The sequence below is a fragment of the Salarias fasciatus genome, chromosome 17 (assembly GCF_902148845.1).
Source record: "Salarias fasciatus chromosome 17, fSalaFa1.1, whole genome shotgun sequence".
NCBI classification, from domain to species: Eukaryota; Metazoa; Chordata; class Actinopteri; order Blenniiformes; family Blenniidae; genus Salarias; species Salarias fasciatus.
Window position 1 is genome coordinate 8235309 of NC_043761.1, and position 18946 is coordinate 8254254.

General features: G+C 41.7%; 3 protein-coding genes across 4 annotated transcripts; 2 read left to right on the top strand and 1 right to left on the bottom strand.

Annotated features, from left to right (window-relative positions):
- Window positions 1-921: 921 nt before the first annotated feature.
- Window positions 922-16589, top strand: zbed4 (zinc finger, BED-type containing 4). Of its 2 annotated transcripts, XR_003933292.1 has the most exons (3): window positions 922-1058; window positions 4200-8254; window positions 16579-16589. XR_003933292.1 is itself a non-coding variant. In XM_030113084.1 (2 exons), the coding sequence occupies exon 2, from the start codon at window positions 4393-4395 to the stop codon at window positions 8173-8175; it is 3783 nt and encodes a 1260-aa protein (XP_029968944.1). In that variant the 5' UTR covers window positions 922-1058; window positions 4200-4392; the 3' UTR covers window positions 8176-9028. The 2 variants fall into 2 exon arrangements, 1 of the variants encoding a protein (XP_029968944.1); XM_030113084.1 differs by lacking the exon at window positions 16579-16589 and having other exon boundaries at window positions 4200-9028.
- On the bottom strand, window positions 8494-12945 carry alg12 (ALG12 alpha-1,6-mannosyltransferase). Its single transcript, XM_030113085.1, has 9 exons — window positions 12785-12945; window positions 11300-11432; window positions 11023-11196; window positions 10748-10942; window positions 10553-10656; window positions 10234-10457; window positions 9967-10136; window positions 9731-9806; window positions 8494-9647 (listed from the first exon to the last, which is right to left on the bottom strand). Exons 1-9 carry the CDS (start codon window positions 12941-12943, stop codon window positions 9419-9421), a joined length of 1464 nt encoding a protein of 487 aa, XP_029968945.1. The 5' UTR covers window positions 12944-12945; the 3' UTR covers window positions 8494-9418.
- creld2 (CRELD disulfide isomerase 2) lies at window positions 13262-18430 on the top strand. Its single transcript, XM_030113086.1, has 10 exons — window positions 13262-13590; window positions 13715-13797; window positions 14563-14673; window positions 14827-14918; window positions 15042-15218; window positions 15342-15440; window positions 15728-15811; window positions 16061-16156; window positions 17460-17600; window positions 18088-18430. The coding sequence occupies exons 1-10, from the start codon at window positions 13459-13461 to the stop codon at window positions 18123-18125; spliced, it is 1053 nt and encodes a 350-aa protein (XP_029968946.1). The 5' UTR covers window positions 13262-13458; the 3' UTR covers window positions 18126-18430.
- Window positions 18431-18946: the final 516 nt, after the last annotated feature.

Sequence of the window (18946 nt, forward strand, 5' to 3'; positions counted from 1 at the left end):
CTCACCCAGTCACAGAGGACAGGCAGGACACAGATAGCGACAAACCGCTTATTTTGCCCCACCCCAGTGACCGATTTGCCCCCAGACACTGCGAGCGAGGGTCAGAGGGAAAAAAAACACTGTTAACGTTCAATAAAGCAACACAGCTTGTATTCAAAGATCGTGAAACTGGTTCTAGCACAAATATTTACTTCCAAAACTATTTGAAAAATAAGCAATAAATTCTAATAAAGTCTTCCCGTTTTTATTTTCCACAGTGAACGCATCATTTGGTGCTTTTAATAGAAATCCAGGCTGTTACTAAAGGACCGTGAATGTAACATACTATGAGTCATTTGTTTATCTTTTTTTTAACCTACTAATCCACTCATGCTGTTCTTGATATGAACCAGAGTTTCAACAGAATAGCACTTTAAGGAACGAGTTCATGCTTTGGAATACAGTGAAAGGCATCACATTTTGCGATTTATTTTTCTTTAATCCATACTGCTGCTGCCATACTGCGAAGGCAACACAAACTGTGAGTCTGTTTTTGGCAATTCAATGCAACATATACTCTAACAGGTTTTTTTTAATTATTGTTAATTTACTTCCCACATGTCTTGTACGTAAAGCGGTATTCATAAGGATGTTTGCATACGAGGCAAATTTACCTTTTTAACAATTGTTTCATTACAAGTAAGTTACTTTTAAAATTGGTGCTTTGACTTTTGTACGAAATTGCAATGGGTCATTGAACCTACCACAATGCTGATAAATGATCGTGATGATTTTTAATTAATGAAGAATTTAAAAAAAAAAAAAGAGTAAATCCCGGTGTTGTGTAACGTAATCCGTTACCGTTTGGCCCCCCCTCCCCATGCCGAGCCCCCCCTGAGCCCGGTGACATCATTAAAACATGTTCCTTCCGTCCGACGCTGTGTGGAGCTGCTCCGGCCGAACTGCGAGCAAACCAGCAGACAAAAGCAACAAAGTGAACCCCCCTCCGGATCAATCAAATGTGTCAGATTTAACTGTTTAGGAGCCGAAACCGAGCCATCAGGCTGTAATACCCCACAGTAAGTACTCCGGGCCGGTGTGTGTGAGAGAAGACGGCTGAATGCGGTCGGGACGTCGTGGTGAGCAGCTCGGATTCGGATCCGTGTGGTTCGTGTTTCCTCGGCTGGTTCTGCCTCGCCAGGTTAGCCGCTCTGTCCCGTGTGTGGCCTAGCTGGCAGCTAACCAGCTAGCAACCGCGGTGCGGTCCGAATTAGACCAAAGCGCTGATATTAGGTCTGTTATAACGGTAATCGATGAGTTGTAGAAGTTGTGCCGACGCGGATATGCGTGCTGCAAATCCGCGTGTTTATTTTTTTGTGTTTATTAGCCTTGTGGCTAACCTAGTTAGCAACCAGGATAGCCACCGTGGTGTTTACTGATAATGAAGCGTAAGTGCCGAGTATTGTCTTTTTGTAATCAATAAGTAAGTCGCACATGTGCCGTGATCTGCTTTTAGCTTTGTTTTTACTCCGGGCGAACCGAAAGCCGGCATTAATGTTTCCATTTAAAAGTTGTTGGATTAGAATGAAAGCTCGTCAGCGTTGGCTATTTTCTGCTGCCCTCTCGCATCTTCCTGACTTAAGCCAAACCCGGAAAACAGGCTGCGGCTGCTGACTTAGAGAATACATTTGGACACAGATCGTGGATTCGCTGTGGATTTCTTAAACGGAGTACATCTTAATCATGTCAAACCTTTAACCACACGCATCTCTTTAAATCATCATCAGTGGCTTTGACAGCTTTGTTTGCATAAGAGTGCACATCAGAGTAATGTCTTTAAAGCTGGCGTGCTTGGCTTAATCACACATTTTAAAAGGTGAACCATGGTGTCTTTAATTTATATAGTGTGTACACAGTGGTCCATACTGGTGTCCATAGTGGCAAGATGTTTGCTGACAGGAGATAATGACACGCAGACCTAACATTGTGTGCAAAACAAGGCACTGGACGTTCCCAGCAGGTCACATCAGACCTGATCCCACAGGCTGAAGTGGATCTGCCGCCAGGCAGGATACACAGATTAATTTTCACACACCCCTTTCACTAGTTGATGGATTATTGTGTGTTCCAAGCTAACACACTTTATAGGTGCAGTGTGTGAGAATGAACAACCATTTTCACTGTCTTCTCATTAAAAAAAAAAAAAAAAAAAAAAATCCACATGGTCCCTGCTGCTGATTCTATCATATCATGTAAACATGAGCTGGGATTGTTATATCTAGTTGTAGTGAGGTTGCGAATGTTGTTGTTATTGTGTTGTTTCATGGTAGCTTTACATTTTGAGCCTGATAACATTGCACTTTAAGTAAATGATCCAAACACGGCCTTTAGGTGAAATAGTTTTTTCATTCCCAAGATCCACTGAATGCTTTCAAATGTGCCTCTGCTCTAACACAACTGAACCAAACGAATGAGGTTATTTTAGAAACCTGCTCGGTCTTTATTGTGACAGGTCAGCAAGCAGCTAAACTTGACATATAATTATATTATTATACCTATTATAGTCTCAAATCAGAATTGAATATGCTCAACAATGTTACTCACCGGTTATATAATCATCGGTGATAATAGTTACTGTTTTGAACTTTATTCAAAGTGATCAAGAGTTTCATTTTTATGACATTAATTAAATGACCCTAGAATAAATTCAAGGGAATGTCCTGTTTGAGGGATGTTTTAATGTTCCTGTTTTGAGGTTGTAGTTTTCTGTAGTGTTGAGTTGCAATGATTTTTATTTGAGAGGCGTCTCTAATCCCAATAATATAAGTGTGAGGAGAAGAGCCAGCCACACAGTTGCAGACAGCATAGATTTAGTTGCGTTTATCTTGTTTCTTTTGAGGCAGTGTTGGAGAAGTTTGTTGCTTGTAACTGGAGCTTGTAACCAGACGTTCCCTGCCTGCGGCCTTCAGGTCAACTTCTGGGTGACTGGACAAGGCCTTAACCTCTGACTGCCAAGCCTGCTTCAGGAATGGCTCAACAGTTGTAAAACTTGTGCCAAATCCATTTGAGGAATAGAAATGTTAATATACTGAAGTATAGAAATAAAAGAATAGACACAAAATTGGCGAAGTAATCTGTAAAGGTCTACAATATTATCAGAAATATTGATGAAATAAGAAAAATGCAATCAAAACATAGGGACAGAGGGCGATTAGAGTATTGTATCAGCATAATGCAATGTTGTAATTGTCAAAAATGATTAAACTGAGAAAGGTTGTTATCCTATTGATTTTATTTCCCCCTAAACTTTATTTGTGAATAGATAACATTTACAGAACATGTGGCTGCACAGTAATGCTAAACAATGAGCAAAGTTCTACTGTTGTGTTTTGACATTTGCTTTGGTAAAGCATCTTGATGACAAGGAAACAGCTGATTGATAGGTTACAGAGAGGTTATTTTCAATATACCATTCCAGTAGTAAATTAAAATTAGGGATCTTGTTCGCATATACTGAATTGTATGTTATGGCCTGCAAACAAGTTTTTTTTTCTTCTTCTTCACCCCCCCCCCCCCCCCCCCCCCCCCTTCTTCAGAGTGTCTTTGAAGCTAGGAATTTAAAAAATGTGTCTGATTTTGTTCAGTTTAGTGGTGAATAACATTTCAGCCAACTACGTTGTATTTATGCACATATTTAAATCATCTTGTCACTTTATTACAGTTTTTCTCATATTTTGACAGGTGCCCTGAGTGTGAATAAGTGGTATGTTAATGGAGTTCTTTAAGCTTTAAAAGTTAAAACAAATAACTAAAAATCGGAATAGTTTTTAATTTCAATAAGTTAAAGGTTGCTCAGCTCACAATCCACAATTATTATCTTCAGAGCAATCGGTCAATGCAGGTCAGACAAAAGCCTGTGGAAAAACTTCTGACTCAAGCTGTCCTCACAGGTAGCTTATACATTCATGAAATATCCACGGTTCTTACCAAAAATTTGCTTTAGGAAAGAAATATGTGAACTGATGTTGGTGATATGTCAGTTTAATGAGTCTTTGCAGTGTGTGTGGGAACTGATATGAAGTCTTCTTTACACAAAGTCATTTTCAGATAGCAAATCATCCAACTAAAAATCTAAAAGGTTTATTCTCTTATAGCAGATCACCAGTATTATCTTCTTTTCCAGATTATGCTTATCTGATATTTTGTTTTCTCTTTTCCAGATCACGTGCAAAGAAGTGAAACTGCTTCAGCTATAAATGGAGAGGGACAAGCAGTCGCTCTGTGTCGGCAACAGCATCACAAACATCACAACGCCTGCTTGAGATCTGCTGTATCGATGACTACACCTGACAAAAGTGATCACGCTTGACAACGCAGACCTGACTATTCTACAGAAACCTTTGGGCTGCTGCAATGGATGGAGAAGAGGAAATTCCCCACATGATGGAGGATATCATCGGTGGAGCTGAAAGCTCCATGGAAAGTAAAAGAAGAGAGGCAAAAGGGACCTGCCTTAAAATCGAGGGGCAGGAGGGTTACGTGTTCAAGTCCTACAGCATTAATCCTCATGACACTGCAGATGCAAAATCGCCTGGCTGTTCTTCACTAACACTGGATAAAGACTTCCCAGCTTGTTTCCACTTATCTTCTCAGGGTGACACAGAGTTGGAAACTGACGGAGCAAGTAAGACTGATCCAGCCTCTCCTGCTCTTTCGGACAGATGCCTCAACACGGATGTAGAGACAAACGCGGAGAGTTTGAGGTATGAAAATGGCAGTGAACTTAATGAGCATATGGAAGAGGACACTGGGGATGCCAATGGAATGGAGGAGGAAACACAGGATGATGAAAGGCTAGCGTTTGGTAGCTCAATTGGCCCTTTTGTGATGAGAGATGGTGATGACTATAGTAATTTACTAAGTGGATACACAAGCACCCTTTATGATGTTGCCATGGACGCCGTCACGCAGAGCCTTTTGTCATCTATGAGGAGTCAAACCAACCCAAGGAAAAAATCTCCTGCATGGAACCATTTCTGCATATCGCCACGAGACAGTACCAAAGCAATCTGTTTATACTGCATGAAAGAGTTCAGTCGGGGTAAGAACGAAAAAGACCTCAGTACAAGTTGTTTGATGAGGCATGTACGAAGGGCTCACCCCACTGTGCTTTTACAAGATGGAGCAGACGTTCCCACAAATCTGACTGGCTCCTTTGCCTCATCTTTGATACCTCCCTCCCCAAGCTCACCAAAAAACGGAGACTTGTCAAATAGCATTATTACTTCTGCCTCAAAGAACACTTCACCGTCCACCTCCTCAGCTGAGAATTCAGACCCACCATCCAAAGAAGTGTTACCCAAAGCCGAACCAAAACTGGAACTGTACGCCAACGCTGACGCTCTATCCCTGTCCGGCATACTCTCTTCCTCACATTCCAATGAAAATAGCATTGAAGACATGTCAGACGGAGGGGCTGAGCGCCTTCCGGGGACTCCAAAAAGCTCCAGTTCCCGCCGCAGGTCAGCTGTATGGAAACATTTCTATCTGTCCCCTGCTGACAATTCCAAAGCAGTATGTATCCATTGCATGAATGAGTTCAGTCGGGGTAAAAATGGCAAGGATTTGGGGACAAGCTGTCTTATTCGTCATATGTGGAGGGCCCACAAGGAGGTGGTGATTGAGGAGAATGGACAGGGCAATCACATCCCTCCTCCCTACACTAACCCACCGTCATTGTTGTCACGCACACAACTACAAGATCCACTGGAAATCAAAAAGGAATCCCCTCTGCTTCCATCCTCGCCAGAAACCATATCAGATGAACTACCCCAAAGCTTAGAGGAAACCATGGATATTAAAGAGGAGCATGATGACTTGTTGAGTCTCGCAGGGCCAGAGTCCTCTCTCAGCCTGTCCTTCAAAGCCCTGGGGGAGGACGCCCATATGGATTCCTCACCATGTGACCTCTCTGAAGGCCCCAGCCCTAGTCAAGATCATTTAGTTTTCCAGCAAAACAAGAAGATCATGAAACGGGTGAAGTCTGAAGTGTGGCACCACTTTATGGTGTCACCGGTCGACCAGATAAAAGCACTGTGCCGCTACTGTCCATGTGTCATAAGTCGGGGGAAGCGAGGTGACTTTGGTACAAGCTGCCTGATGAGGCATCTCATGAGGCGTCACCCAGATGTTCTTAAGAACCAAAAAAGCACAGACGACAAGGAATCCTCCCCACTTCCCTACGCAAGTCTGATGACAACAGCAGACACAGTTTCAACCAAAGAAACTGAAAGCCCCATCATGGAGAAGAAACCGCAAACCCTGCCTGTTTTCAGTAAAAAGACGTCAAAACTGTGGAACCATTTCTCCATTTCACCCGCTGATCCTACTAAGGTGGTTTGTTTGCACTGTAGCCGCACAATTAGCAGAGGCAAAAAGACTACGAACCTCGGCACGAGCTGCCTGTTCAGGCACATGCAGAGGTTTCATGGACACGTTCTTGAAAGTAACAATACAATCTCAGGTGATGTGCCGTCTGCTGAAATTCATGTCAAAGAAGAGAACAGGGATACGTCCGTTTATGAGGCGGTACAGACTCCCGAGAGATTTGATGAGAACCACCCGGTTGCCAAAAAAATCACCAAACTTATCGCAGAAATGCTCGCACTGGATCTTCAGCCATCAGCTATGGTGGAGAATGCTGGGCTGAACAGGCTGCTAGAGTTCCTCCAGCCTCAGTATTCTCTACCACCTTCTTCTTACTTTACCAGCACTGCCATACCCGATATGTACGAAAGGGTTAAGGAGGTCGTGCTGACACACCTGAAAGAGGCTGAAGGTGGCGTGGTTCACTTCACAACAAGTATTTGGGTCAGTAGCCAGACAAGAGAATACCTGACCCTCACTGCCCACTGGGCAACGTACGAGTCAAGTGTCAGACCTCAAGGTCAAGATTTTCACTGTTCCGCTCTCCTAAGTGTCTCACAAATAGACTGTGATCAGGATATGCAAAATATCCCAAAGCAGCTTGAGTATCTGTGGGATTCTTGGATCACCTCATCAGGGCTGAAAAAAGGGTTCACTGTCACAGATAACAACACAATTCGAAACACTTTGGAAGACCATGGCCACGTCACCATGCAGTGTTTCGGACACACAATAGACCTCATTGTTAGCGAAGCCATAAAAAGCCAGAGAATGGTTCAGAACCTTCTGAGTATCGCACGGAAAATCTGCGAACGTGTGCAGCGCTCGGCAAAGGCCAAGGAGAAGTTAGTTGAGCTTCAGAGAGCCCATCAGTTGCCAGAGAACCAGTTGATCCAGGACATCCCCTCCAAGTGGAGGACCTCCTTCTTCATGCTGGAGCGGCTGGTTGAGCAGCAGAAAGCCATTGACGAGATGTCGATAGAGTGCAATTTCAGGGAAATGATCAGCTGCGACCAGTGGGAGGTGATGCTGTCCGTCTGCAATGCACTGAAACCTTTCGAAGTCGCCTGCAGGGAGATGAGCAACCGCACTGCCACTCTGGGACAAGTGATTCCACTCATTCACATCCTCAATCGCAAGATAGACCTGCTCTTCGATGAGACCGTGGGCATCGACACCATGCTCAAGTCACTGAAGGAAGCCATGGTGAGCAGGATGTCTGCGACTCTCCACGACCAGCGATACGCCTGGGCAACCATGCTGGACCCACGTTACAAAACGTCACTGTTCACGGAGGAAGAAGCGGAGCGATGTAAACTGAATCTGATCCAAGAGCTGGAATTGCCTACCTCAGCCGCAGCACAGCCCCTGCTGCCAAACGGCTGCAGCGAGGACTCCGATTCACCCAACACTTCCCATTCGAGCAAGGACAATCTCTGGTCCTTGATGGCTGACATCAGGCAGAAGGTTCAACAAGAGGAGAAGCCAAAGTCCTCAGAGCTGGAAGTGCTGGAGTACCTTGAGGAAGATATTCTCGATCAAAGCTGTGATCCCCTCGACTATTGGAACCTGAAAAAGTTCCTGTGGCCCGATCTCGCCAAAGTAGCCGCCCGTTATGTAGGTTGCCCGCCCAGCATCATCCCAGCAGAGACACTGTTCAGCACAGCGAGCGTTAACTGTGCCCTAAATCAGCCCAGGCCTTTGCTGGACAACATGGAGGGTCTGCTGTTCCTCAAGGTCAACCTCCCTTTGATTTATTTTCAGTACTGATTCGTTGTCGTGGAGCATTAACTTGAAAACCCTTAACAAAGGACCAAGTTGCATAGCTGTGAAAAGGGGAGGGGAGTGTGTGCGTCTGTCAGGCAAAATGTAAATTATCAATTTATACACTGATCGATTCTCAATGCAAAGGCCAGATTGACTTTTTATTGTGTTCTGTGTACTACTGTTAAAACACTTTGAAGCTGTTGTGATGAAAAGTCTCAGTCAGAAGTGTATCAGGGAGGGAGGGTTTTTCTAGCTGTAGGGGTTGGTGATAATGTGTTTGCTTGTAAATCGATGTGTTTTGGGTTTTTTTTTTTTGGTTCCGTTTCCTGTCTACTCTCTCCTTGTGCCTTATCCAAAACTACTTCAGGTCAAAACGCTGTACATATTGTTAAATTGCGCAGATCACGTCAGGATGTTTTTCTTGTTTGATAATTTTTTGGATTAAAGCTAGATGAATTTTCAGAATGGAAACATGGCCCAAAAATAAATGCTGTGACTGAAAACCATTTTAAGTTATGTTATTTAATTGTCATTGTGAATTTGTGGCTCATGGTACTGTCATTTAGAAATAGATCCATTTTTTTTTTAACTTGCTGAAATGTTTTAATAAGATCATGTATAATATTGCTGTATTTTTTGGAAAAAGGGGTTTGTTTGGAATACTCAATTTGTCTTTTAAGCACAATTTAAGTTTATGTCCAGGGGATTAAATTATGGGTTTATTATTGAGTAAAACTATGTACTGTACATTTTTATATCGAATGACTTCTGAACCTAATTTGATAAATGTTTTAGCATTGAGACTGGAAACATGCAAATTTTTGTGGTCATTTGTAAATAAAGGGTTTTCCTTATATCTCCCAGTAGTTTTTTTGTTCTTTTAAGCAGTTAAATATTTAGATAAAGTAATTTATGGTTGTACAAAACATGGTCATTGCTTTGAAATCTAGCAACCATACGATTAATGGTCTGAATCAGCTTTATTTATCTAAGAAAACATATCTACAAAATATACAAGTCACATTCTGAGGTTTTGCTGGATATGTATTTAAAACTTGAGCTTTTGAAGATATGTACAACAATCCTGTTTCCTCATGTAAATAAGATGAAAGCTGAGTTTTACTGGAATGTCCTACTACCAAGAAATACTTGAATGTCACACATACTCGTCCGTGTAGTTGCTGGTCACTCACAAAATCCATCCAAAAAGCATCCCGTTAAAAGTCAGATCTTTGGATTCCAGGGTTCAGTCTTTCTTGGATTTTTCCATGAGCACAGCTTTTCTATCCAAGCGCACGCTGATTGGTGGGAAGTGAAAAAAGTCAAAGGCAATGCTGCTGTAACCCTCGATGAAGGCCAGAGGCTGATGGGAGTCCCGGAGCTGCTGTATCCTGGTGGTGTTCGCCTCCATCAACAGGTGAGAGTACAGCTTCATTTCAGGGTTTGTGGGGCTCAGGTCCTCCCGTTTGTCGTACCTGGAAGTATAACTCAATTGAGAATCTGAATGATCATTTTGGACAGGATAAAATAATGGTAAAAGCAAGGAAAAGTTACAAACCTCCAGTTTTTGTTTTGTTCCAAGAAGCGAGACACTCCTGTTTCGGCAGTGTAGGTGTCAATGTGCACAAACACATCTAAAGTAAAAGAAAAACAGTTAATTATGTAACATTAATAGTGATAACACTAAAACGAAATGTGATTGCATATTCTTAACATTAAGTATCTTCCTGATGAGGCAGTTTATTCTGTGGAGTGTTTCTCTGCAAATGCAACCAAACTGAAATGAATGCCAACCTGCTGAGGGGGGCAGCATCCTGTGCAGCTCCTGCATGGCTCTGCCTCCGGGGTAGTTATGGTGAGACACGTGGAGGCAAATGCTGGTGTAAGCTGCGTTGGTCAGCAGCTGGCCCACCACGACCGCCGAGCCAAGTTTATACATCCAAGATTTCTGGTAGTTGCATAAACTGTAACAAACAAGATGTATAAGAGATTCAGCTGTAAAAGTCTGCCACAGTTTCTTAGTATCCTTGCAATAAGTTCTAACTTTCAGTTGCAACTTACATGAAAGAGCAGCCGCGTGCAGCCACCAAACTGAGCACAGGGAATGTGTATATAATGAAACGCAACTCCTTGTGCGGCAGCAGCGAGTAGATGAGAATAAAGCCCACTGCGGGCAGCAGCAGCAGCCTCATCCGCCTGTCCAGGAGGCCGAGAGGTACGAAGAGCAGCGTGCAGCCCAGGGCGCGAGGAACAGCAGAGTAAAAGTACCAGAGAAACGGCAAGGTTTACTGGCGAGGGGAGTCAAGGAGACCTGTGACTGGTAGTCTGAGGGTTTCAGTGATGCTCAACAAAAGAGAGTGATAATTCCCTGAAAGGATATTCCCCAGTTGGAACTTTTGTTTAGAACAGTGTTGTACCACAAAACCTGCCCTTCAGGCCACAGGAGCTTCCTCCAAAAGAAGCTGTCCACAGCCACTGTCAGAGCTGCAGCAGAATAAAGAATATCACAACTTTCAACAGGCACAAAATCGAAGGTTTTGTATTTTTCTTCCCATAAAGCTTGTTTAATACTAACCCAGTGACAGGATCCCTGCAGGAACAGCATAATACAGCAGCTGAAGCAGTCCCAGCCTCCGGCTCAGCAGAGACATGAGTAACATGAGACCCAAGAAGATGCAGAGCTCGGACCGGAACACGATGATGGCCAAAGCGGAGAGGCTGATGAACCTTCCAGATTTCTGAGCCATCCAAGATGTGAATGCTACAAGAACTGGGACAAGAATTCTGAAATCATTACTAAAGCCGTCAAAAAAAAGTTATCATATTAATCCCAACTTTAGCAGATCTTACCAATTGGCAGTGCAAACACGTTCGGGAGGGTCCTCGTGCTGTAGAACATCAGGTGAAACTGAGACGCACAGGTCAGACAGAAGAGGCTGGCGACAGTTGAGCCGAACTGCCTCCTCACCTCTCGCTGCATGTGCCATAGCGCAGCGATCACACACAGTCCCAGCGACGCCCGGACTGCAGTCAACAAATCAAGAAAAGACATCTGTGTGAGTATCGGCTCTTCAGAAAAAAAAAAAAAGACATTCTTTAACACAAAGTGAGGTCTGACTTTGCTTACCTATAAGCTGGGAGTAGAATTTTGGTGCATCCAACAAGGAAGAGAGAAGAAGTACGGGTGAGGAGAGCGCAGACACAAACAGTGGGCCAAGAAAAGAGCGTGGAACCACACCGGGGAATTCATGATGGTCATACTGGAGAGACAGGAAAACAGTGGGAATGATTTTCAACAACCAAAATAGTTCAGAAATGTTTTACACATTTTGTCACTGACTGTCAAGAATAAGTTAAAACCAACATCTCTCAGTTGGTTTCACTGGAAATACGTTTACATACAAGAGGGCGTTGAGTCATTTGTGTTTAATTTATTCAACACTTTTCAAATGTTTAAAAACGAAATTAAATTCAAGACAGAATGACATTATTTGACAATGTCATCTCATTTGAGTTGGAATTGTAATTTCACAATTCACAATGTTGTGGTATTTTTCTTCTGTGCAGTTTCAATAACGCTTCTTTTGTTGCATTGTCAGCATTGTCTGTCTATATTTATAGTCACATTCAACTAACAAGGTGTGGGTTCAGTTGCTCTGCAAATGAAACAAACAGGGTGTTACTTGCAATCAGTGCTTGTAATCTTTCTTGGCAAACATGGAAACCATAAAAGAAACTAACTTCAAATTTACAATTCTGTACTGGGTGCCAACATGTATTAATAAATAAATGGCAAACAGTAGATATACAGGTTTTTCTGAAAAAGGCAAATCACAATAGTTTGAATAAAATTAAGACTGAACACTTCTGTTTACTTATTTATGCTATTTGAGAATGTATATTTATTTATGTATTAGAAATTCTCTTCTACTTTGAAAAAAAAAATCATTCAAGTACATGGGACAGCTTTGTTGGAAAAACCCAACCTGAGTTTGATTATTTTTACCTTTCTGGTATTTTCTTTTGATTCTTTTGATTTTATTCTTTTTTGAGGGTTAATTATATTGGTTATGAACATTAGCACAAAAGAGCACAGAGAACAAGTACAGTAAATTGAAGTCAGATCTAATCGAGTTTACATACTCAGACCATTTGATCCAACTTTTTTTTTACCTTGGTGGAAAGGGACATCTTTCCTGTTACTTAAAAGCTGTAACATATTCTCAGTTAAACTGGGTAGTTGTATTTTTAAACATATCCTCCATAGCTAAAATATAGCATTTAATGCTCCAAGTATCAAACAGTAAATTCCCCAAATACACTGATTTACATTTTAATGGGATATTTACACTCAAAAGATTTTTTTTTATGTGTTTGTGAGGCTTTATGATTTGGCAGTCCCTGAAAATATGAACATGAGACTTTAGGTGAACAGAACACACCACAGCTATAAACAGTTATTTGTAATGACAAATATGAATATTAAACTCATCATGAAGCTAGACAAGCTATGAAATAAATAGTGTTTGAGGCAGAAATCGTGTTATTTGATGTGTTTCTGACAGGAAATGCGTTGATTCAACAACATGAAACTTGATGTGAGCAAACTTACCTCGTCAAAGTTGAATCTGTGATACAAAATGTCATGAGTCGCTTGTAAATTGAAGCTTTCTTCGACTTTGGTGAAGGGACAGATGAGCAAGTGCAGGAGAGCCGCAGAAATAAGCAGAAAGAGCAGAGGAAGCCCCAAAACACTCTTCTTTTCAGCCATGACAGATCAGGGCATGACATTCACTTCCGGTCAACACCGGAAGTGAATCACGGACAAGTTTTCAAATCGCTAATGTTCACATATTTCAACGCAACACACGCCTTTGAGGATCGTATTTAATATTAAAGTAAATAAATAATCCAAATTTTACAAACAAATTTAATTTGAATAAACTACAACGCTTCGTGAAGGTTCCACGTGGGGATGGGTTTTTTTTGTCCCGCACGTGGCGGCTCCTCATTGGTTGCGTAGATGATTGACGGGTGCGTGTAGCCAATCAGCACAGGCCACAATTCGATGAAGAGGCTGACGCGGAAAACTAGAACCGCAGTGTTTTTTTTTAATTCCCACACCCGGCATGTAAATACTAATTTGTTGCGCTTAGCGTAGATAGCCCCGCGTTTGGTTTCATGTTAGGAACGGCTGGTTTAGATGCGCCCGTCCTCTGCAGAGCTTTATTAGTGGGAAGCTGACCTGAGGCGCGTCTTGATGTGAGTGTAATGTAACTGGCTGAGATGCTGCCCACCGCTTCAGACCTGCTCTTCTTTTCTTTCGCTCTTCTGCTACTGTGTCAAGTCTCCGATGCAAAAAGGGATTTAAAAAGCGCCTGCTCCACCTGCAAGAGGATTACAGAGAACTTCGACAAGGTCAGGAAGCGTTCATGAAAACTCTCTAATGTTTAGTTTCATTAGCATCACTCCACAGTGTCTCGTAATGAATATGCATTGTGTTGCCTGTTTGTACAAATTAAGACACCGATTTTCTTTTCAGGGCTTTGAGAGAACAGCAAAGCAGAACTTTGGAGGAGGAAACACAGCCTGGGAGGAGAGGAAACTGTCTAAATATGAGACGAGGTGAGGCAAAGTGTCCTGTCAGGTCACAGTGACCCTGCCACAGGCCTGATCATCAGAGCTGTGTTTACTTTGGCTCTTGCCTTTTCTGTATAAAACCTGTATAAATCAATTGTGCAGATAACTCAAAAGCTTTCACGACCTCATAAGATTTTGAATAATCTCCGTGCATTCTTCTTTATCACACACTTTATGTACTTGTTTGTATTTCTGGCTGTGGTGACATGAAATTACACAAGCACGACACAACCTACATTTCCAGTTCTTTCATTGTCTGACAATGTGCAAATCAGTGCTTCACCTAATTGTGTCCCTGAAAAACCTGTTTTTTTCTGTAAAAAGAAGAATAAACCAGCATAAAACTATTTGATTGGACTTTTGTTAGTTCTCCTCTTCCTGGTTTATGGCATTAAAACAACTGCTTTCAGCCCATTTCTTTGAATCATAATATTAAAGTATATTAACTGTGATGTTACATTGGCATACGTTACAAATGCTTTTTAAATCTCACACACCCCTGCAGAATGTCTAAGTATCCGTAGGGCTTTTTACACTCATGTTCACGTTGGTAAAATTTCTGGAATCTGCAGGACAAAACAAATGTTAGATTACGTTGCGTAAATTCACCCTTATAAAACTTTCAACAATTCAGTTTGTTTCGTTGTTCTATCAAAAGTCAGATGATTTGATGCAGGAAAGACTTCTGATTTACTTTAAAAGTAGTGATGTGATGAACCTTTTTGGGTTTAATCTCTGAATGTTTCGTAGTGAGATCCGGTTGATGGAGATCATAGAAGGGCTGTGTGACAGCAGCAGCTTCGAATGCAACCAGATGTTAGAAGAACATGAAGAGCACTTTGAAACCTGGTGGTTCAAGCGGTAAGTTTCACTAACTGTAAGATGGTGATCAGACTGTAGCTCTTAGATTTAGTTTTTTTTTTCTTTTTTCTAACCACAACTCGTAAATGAAAAATAAATAATTAATGATTGACTCTGTACTCTTTTACTGTTTGGCCGTCTGTTGCATTTCAGGAAAACAAAACATCCCGATTTGCATAAATGGTTCTGCATTGAAACTATCAGCGTGTGCTGTCCGAAGGGAACCTTTGGACCCGACTGCAACGGTGAGGAAACCTTTCGTCCTGCTTCTCAAGTGATCTCGGGCTGAGAGCACTTTCAGCCGTTGTCCTCAAGAGGCTGTGGGCCTGTATTCGGACGGGTTTAATGTCTTCGTCCATTCGCTTCAGCCTGCCTCGGGGGCTCCGAGAGGCCGTGTCACGGGAACGGAGCGTGCGACGGTGACGGGACTCGAGGAGGAAACGGCAAATGCAGCTGCGACAAAGGTTACAAAGGAGAGTTCTGCCTCGACTGCATCGACGGTTACTTCAACGCAGTGAGGAACGACACCTTCTCCCTGTGCACGGGTAAGAGAATGCGCCGGCACCACTGGCACTTCTCACCAGGCTTCAAGTACTAATGTGAAGGACGTTTTCCGGTTTTTGTAACAGTAGAGTGATTCTGAATCTGAGTTTCACCTTCCCTTGCAGAGTGTGACGCCTCTTGCAAGACTTGCACTGGAGCAACCAATCAGGACTGTGATGAGTGCAAGGAAGGCTGGGAGGAGGATGACCAAGAGTCTTGCATTGGTAAAGAATCGACTTCTGCAGGAGTGTGATGAGGAATTAGTAGCGAACTCTTTTCATTGGCAAATAGCTGAGGCCAACAGGGAAAAGAGTCTTTCTTGACATTATGTTGTCCATCATTGCGATGCAAAGTGCACATATGTGGATTGATTAAATTTTCATTCAAAAAAAAAAAAGACCATTTTGTTTCTAAGAAGATGTATATTATTCCTTCCATGTAGTTTGTGTAAAGAGTGTGATCTGTGTGAAGCAGGCAGTGGGTGTTCTTCAGTTTGTCTCATGTGTTGCAGATGTGGACGAGTGTGCCAAAGGTTCATCTACGTGTAAAGAAGATCAGTATTGCCTTAACACAGAGGGGTCGTACTCCTGCAAGGGTAAGAGGGCAAACTGTCTCTTCTGGATGGTATCCGTAATGCGTAATCGCATGGCTTTTAGCAGTGGAATAACATTTCTTTATAATATTCTGGGGTTTTTTTTTAACTACAGGGAACATGAGATATATACATAAAATAATTGGGCTCTGAAATGGTAGAATAATTAAAATAACAAGTTGTGTGTGTGTGTGTGTGTGTGTGTGTGTGTGTGTGTGTGTGTGTGTGTGTGTGTGTTTGTGTCGATGACAGACTGCGACAAAGTTTGCTCCGGCTGCACTGGAGCCGGTCCTGATAAGTGCCAGTCCTGTGCCAGTGGCTACCAAGACACCGAGGGCACCTGCACAGGTACGTTGGGCTTTGAATTAGGGATGCACGATATTATCGGCACAATATCGGTTTAGGCTGATAAAAGCTTAAAAACACGTTTATCGGTATGTGCAGATATGAAAATTTCATATCGGCACAGCCGATAAGGTGACGTAGTAATTGGGCACGCGTGGTGACATCCATAGTGCGCCAAAAAAAAAAGAATTTAATTTAAATGGTTTTGTTCTTTATCCTCATTCCTTGTACTGAAATGGACTGGCATTTTAGGTCTGAGCTAGCCAGTTTAAATTTTTGCACTGCTTGCTTTTTGTTAAAGCACTTTGTTAGTATTATTTCAGGGAATCACCCTGCAAGTCGGCTGCTCAGTTAGGATTATTATTGTTTTCCATCTGAAAAAGCTCCTTAAATAAAATGTGGCACTTCATTTATTTGCACTGCAGGGCTGTGTGTCAGTCACCAGGTTGTTACAGTTGCTCTACGGTCAAATGCAACTTGGTTATGTTTAAATACGCATTGTACATTTAAAGTTCATGTGATCTAAAGAAATTATTTTTCTGTATTTCAACACTGAATGTCTTGAGTTTGAAAAAAATAATACATTTCTTATTTATGGTAAAATCAAATGTTTTTTATCTTGTTTATGTGTGTTTCTTTAACAAATAAGACTGTCACAATAAGAGTGACATGTAAATTCCAGAACAGGAAAGACTTGGCTTTCTTTACAGTGGGGGAAAAACAAAAACAACCTTGTGATTATTGGTATCAATATCGGTATCGGCATATCGGATATCGGCAAAAATCCAATATCGTGCATCCCTACTTTGAATGTTTCTGATTCAGCCATCAACTGCTTGTCTGGTTGCTGATTAATTACTGCCATCTAGTGGCCGGAGTGGAAAACGCATAGTTTATCTTCAGCGTGTGAGATTGAATTACATAATAGTTTATGGAGCCCATTTATATTGTGTTGCTGTGTGTTCAAGCTTGTTCAGCCCCTTTTTTTTTTTATTGGTTGTTTGAGGGATGGTTAAATAAAAATAAAAGGCAACCAACACCTACCTTTGCATTATATATATTTCTGTGCAGTCATAATGACAACAAGATGCAAAGATCTGAAGTCAAAAAAGCTTCATTCGAAAGATTTTCAAATACAAATTAGTTAAAACTTTGACTAAAATGCTTAAATGTATTATTTCCAAGAGGAATTGTAGCTATGTGGCCCAGAGGAATAGGATTTTCTGTCTGTCATGTGTGTTTGTGAGCTAAATCAGCTGTTTGCTTCAGGTAAATGTGAACGGCTATGATATCTTATGTTTTCCAGACATTGATGAATGCTCCCAGCCAGAGCTGGCGTGCACGAAGGAGCACCAGGAGTGTGTCAACACGAAAGGCAGCTTTTCCTGCATCTGCTCCATCGGCTATGAGGAACTGGACGGCGAGTGTGTCGAAACGCCTCAGAAGGGTGAGGATGAGGCGACTTCTGTCGTCAATTTTCTGCACTTTTCCCCAATAGAAAAGATCATGAAACTGCTATTTTAGGTTAATTAATATATATTAAAATAGGTAAATTAAAAAAAAAAAGTCACATTTATTTCAATTTTTTGTTTTTTTGCCATTTCTAGCCAAGTCAGTCAATATACAGGTTAGAAACTTCAGTGTTAATGTGATTTGTGGGGATTGTAAAAGCATACGCAACCAAATCTGTTTGTTTCAATTTTTAAATCCTCACCCAAAACCACAAAACGTATCCCAAAAAATGTCGGTTGTTTTATCATGGGCATTTATTCATTTGCATTGAACGTGAAGATGTGACTTTTTGTCTGATAAAAAGTTAAGTGGAATGTAGTTCACTATTTCACAGAAAAATCTAAATTTTAGACACTGTAATCAATTAATCGAAAACATCATACATGTTTATTCACTTCTGCTTTTCCTTCCTTTTCCGTCAGATGAAGCTGAGAACTCAGAGCCGCGCGTCGAGCTTTGACGTCAGAACTTGGGCCGTCGCATTTTGAACCGTCGACAATTTCTGCACATCTGAAGCCCGTCGTTGTTTTTAATACTGTTGACTACATGCACTTAATGAACCAGCTGCTCCTAGAAAGAACACAAGTCACCAGAACGCTGCTTTTCTGCAGTGAATCGTGGATTAAAGGACAAAGAGAGACATTTTATGCCTCGGTACGCTGGACGCTGTTTTTCTCTGGTCTGCTCAAACCACTTGTTGTCTTTGTTTGTGGGATCATTTTAAAAATCCAAATGTGTTTCAATAAAGTTGAATTCTGATAAATTGTCTGGAAACGTTTAAATTTAATTGTAGATATTTTTCTTGAATTTTGTGGATGCGGTGATTGCAAACGGCCACCAGATGGCGCCATTGCCTCGAGATAAATGTACATTGAAGAAAAGCTTTTGATCAGCAAACAGCTGCATGGCCCTTATGTTTCTGCTCATTCAGTCCGACTCTTTTATGGATGTCTGTTAATGTATCTCACACCATCTCCATATTTTAGGTCAATATATATATATATATATTTTTTTATGCATTTTGTATTTTCTTGATTTTCTTTCCTACATGCATCCATGTTTTCTGGATATTCAGTTTTCCTGCACAGCCTAATCCTCACTGAAATCTTATTTCAAAACTCTGCAGCACTCCAGAGCATGGATGCTTTTTCTGGAAAGACCTCCCTCTGGCCTCAATGTGGATCAAAGAGAATTTTTCTAACCCCCGTCTCACCTTGCAATAAGGCTCCCCGGCTTCCTGCGGGATGTCGTCAGCTGTTTTGACTCGACGGGCCTGCTAAG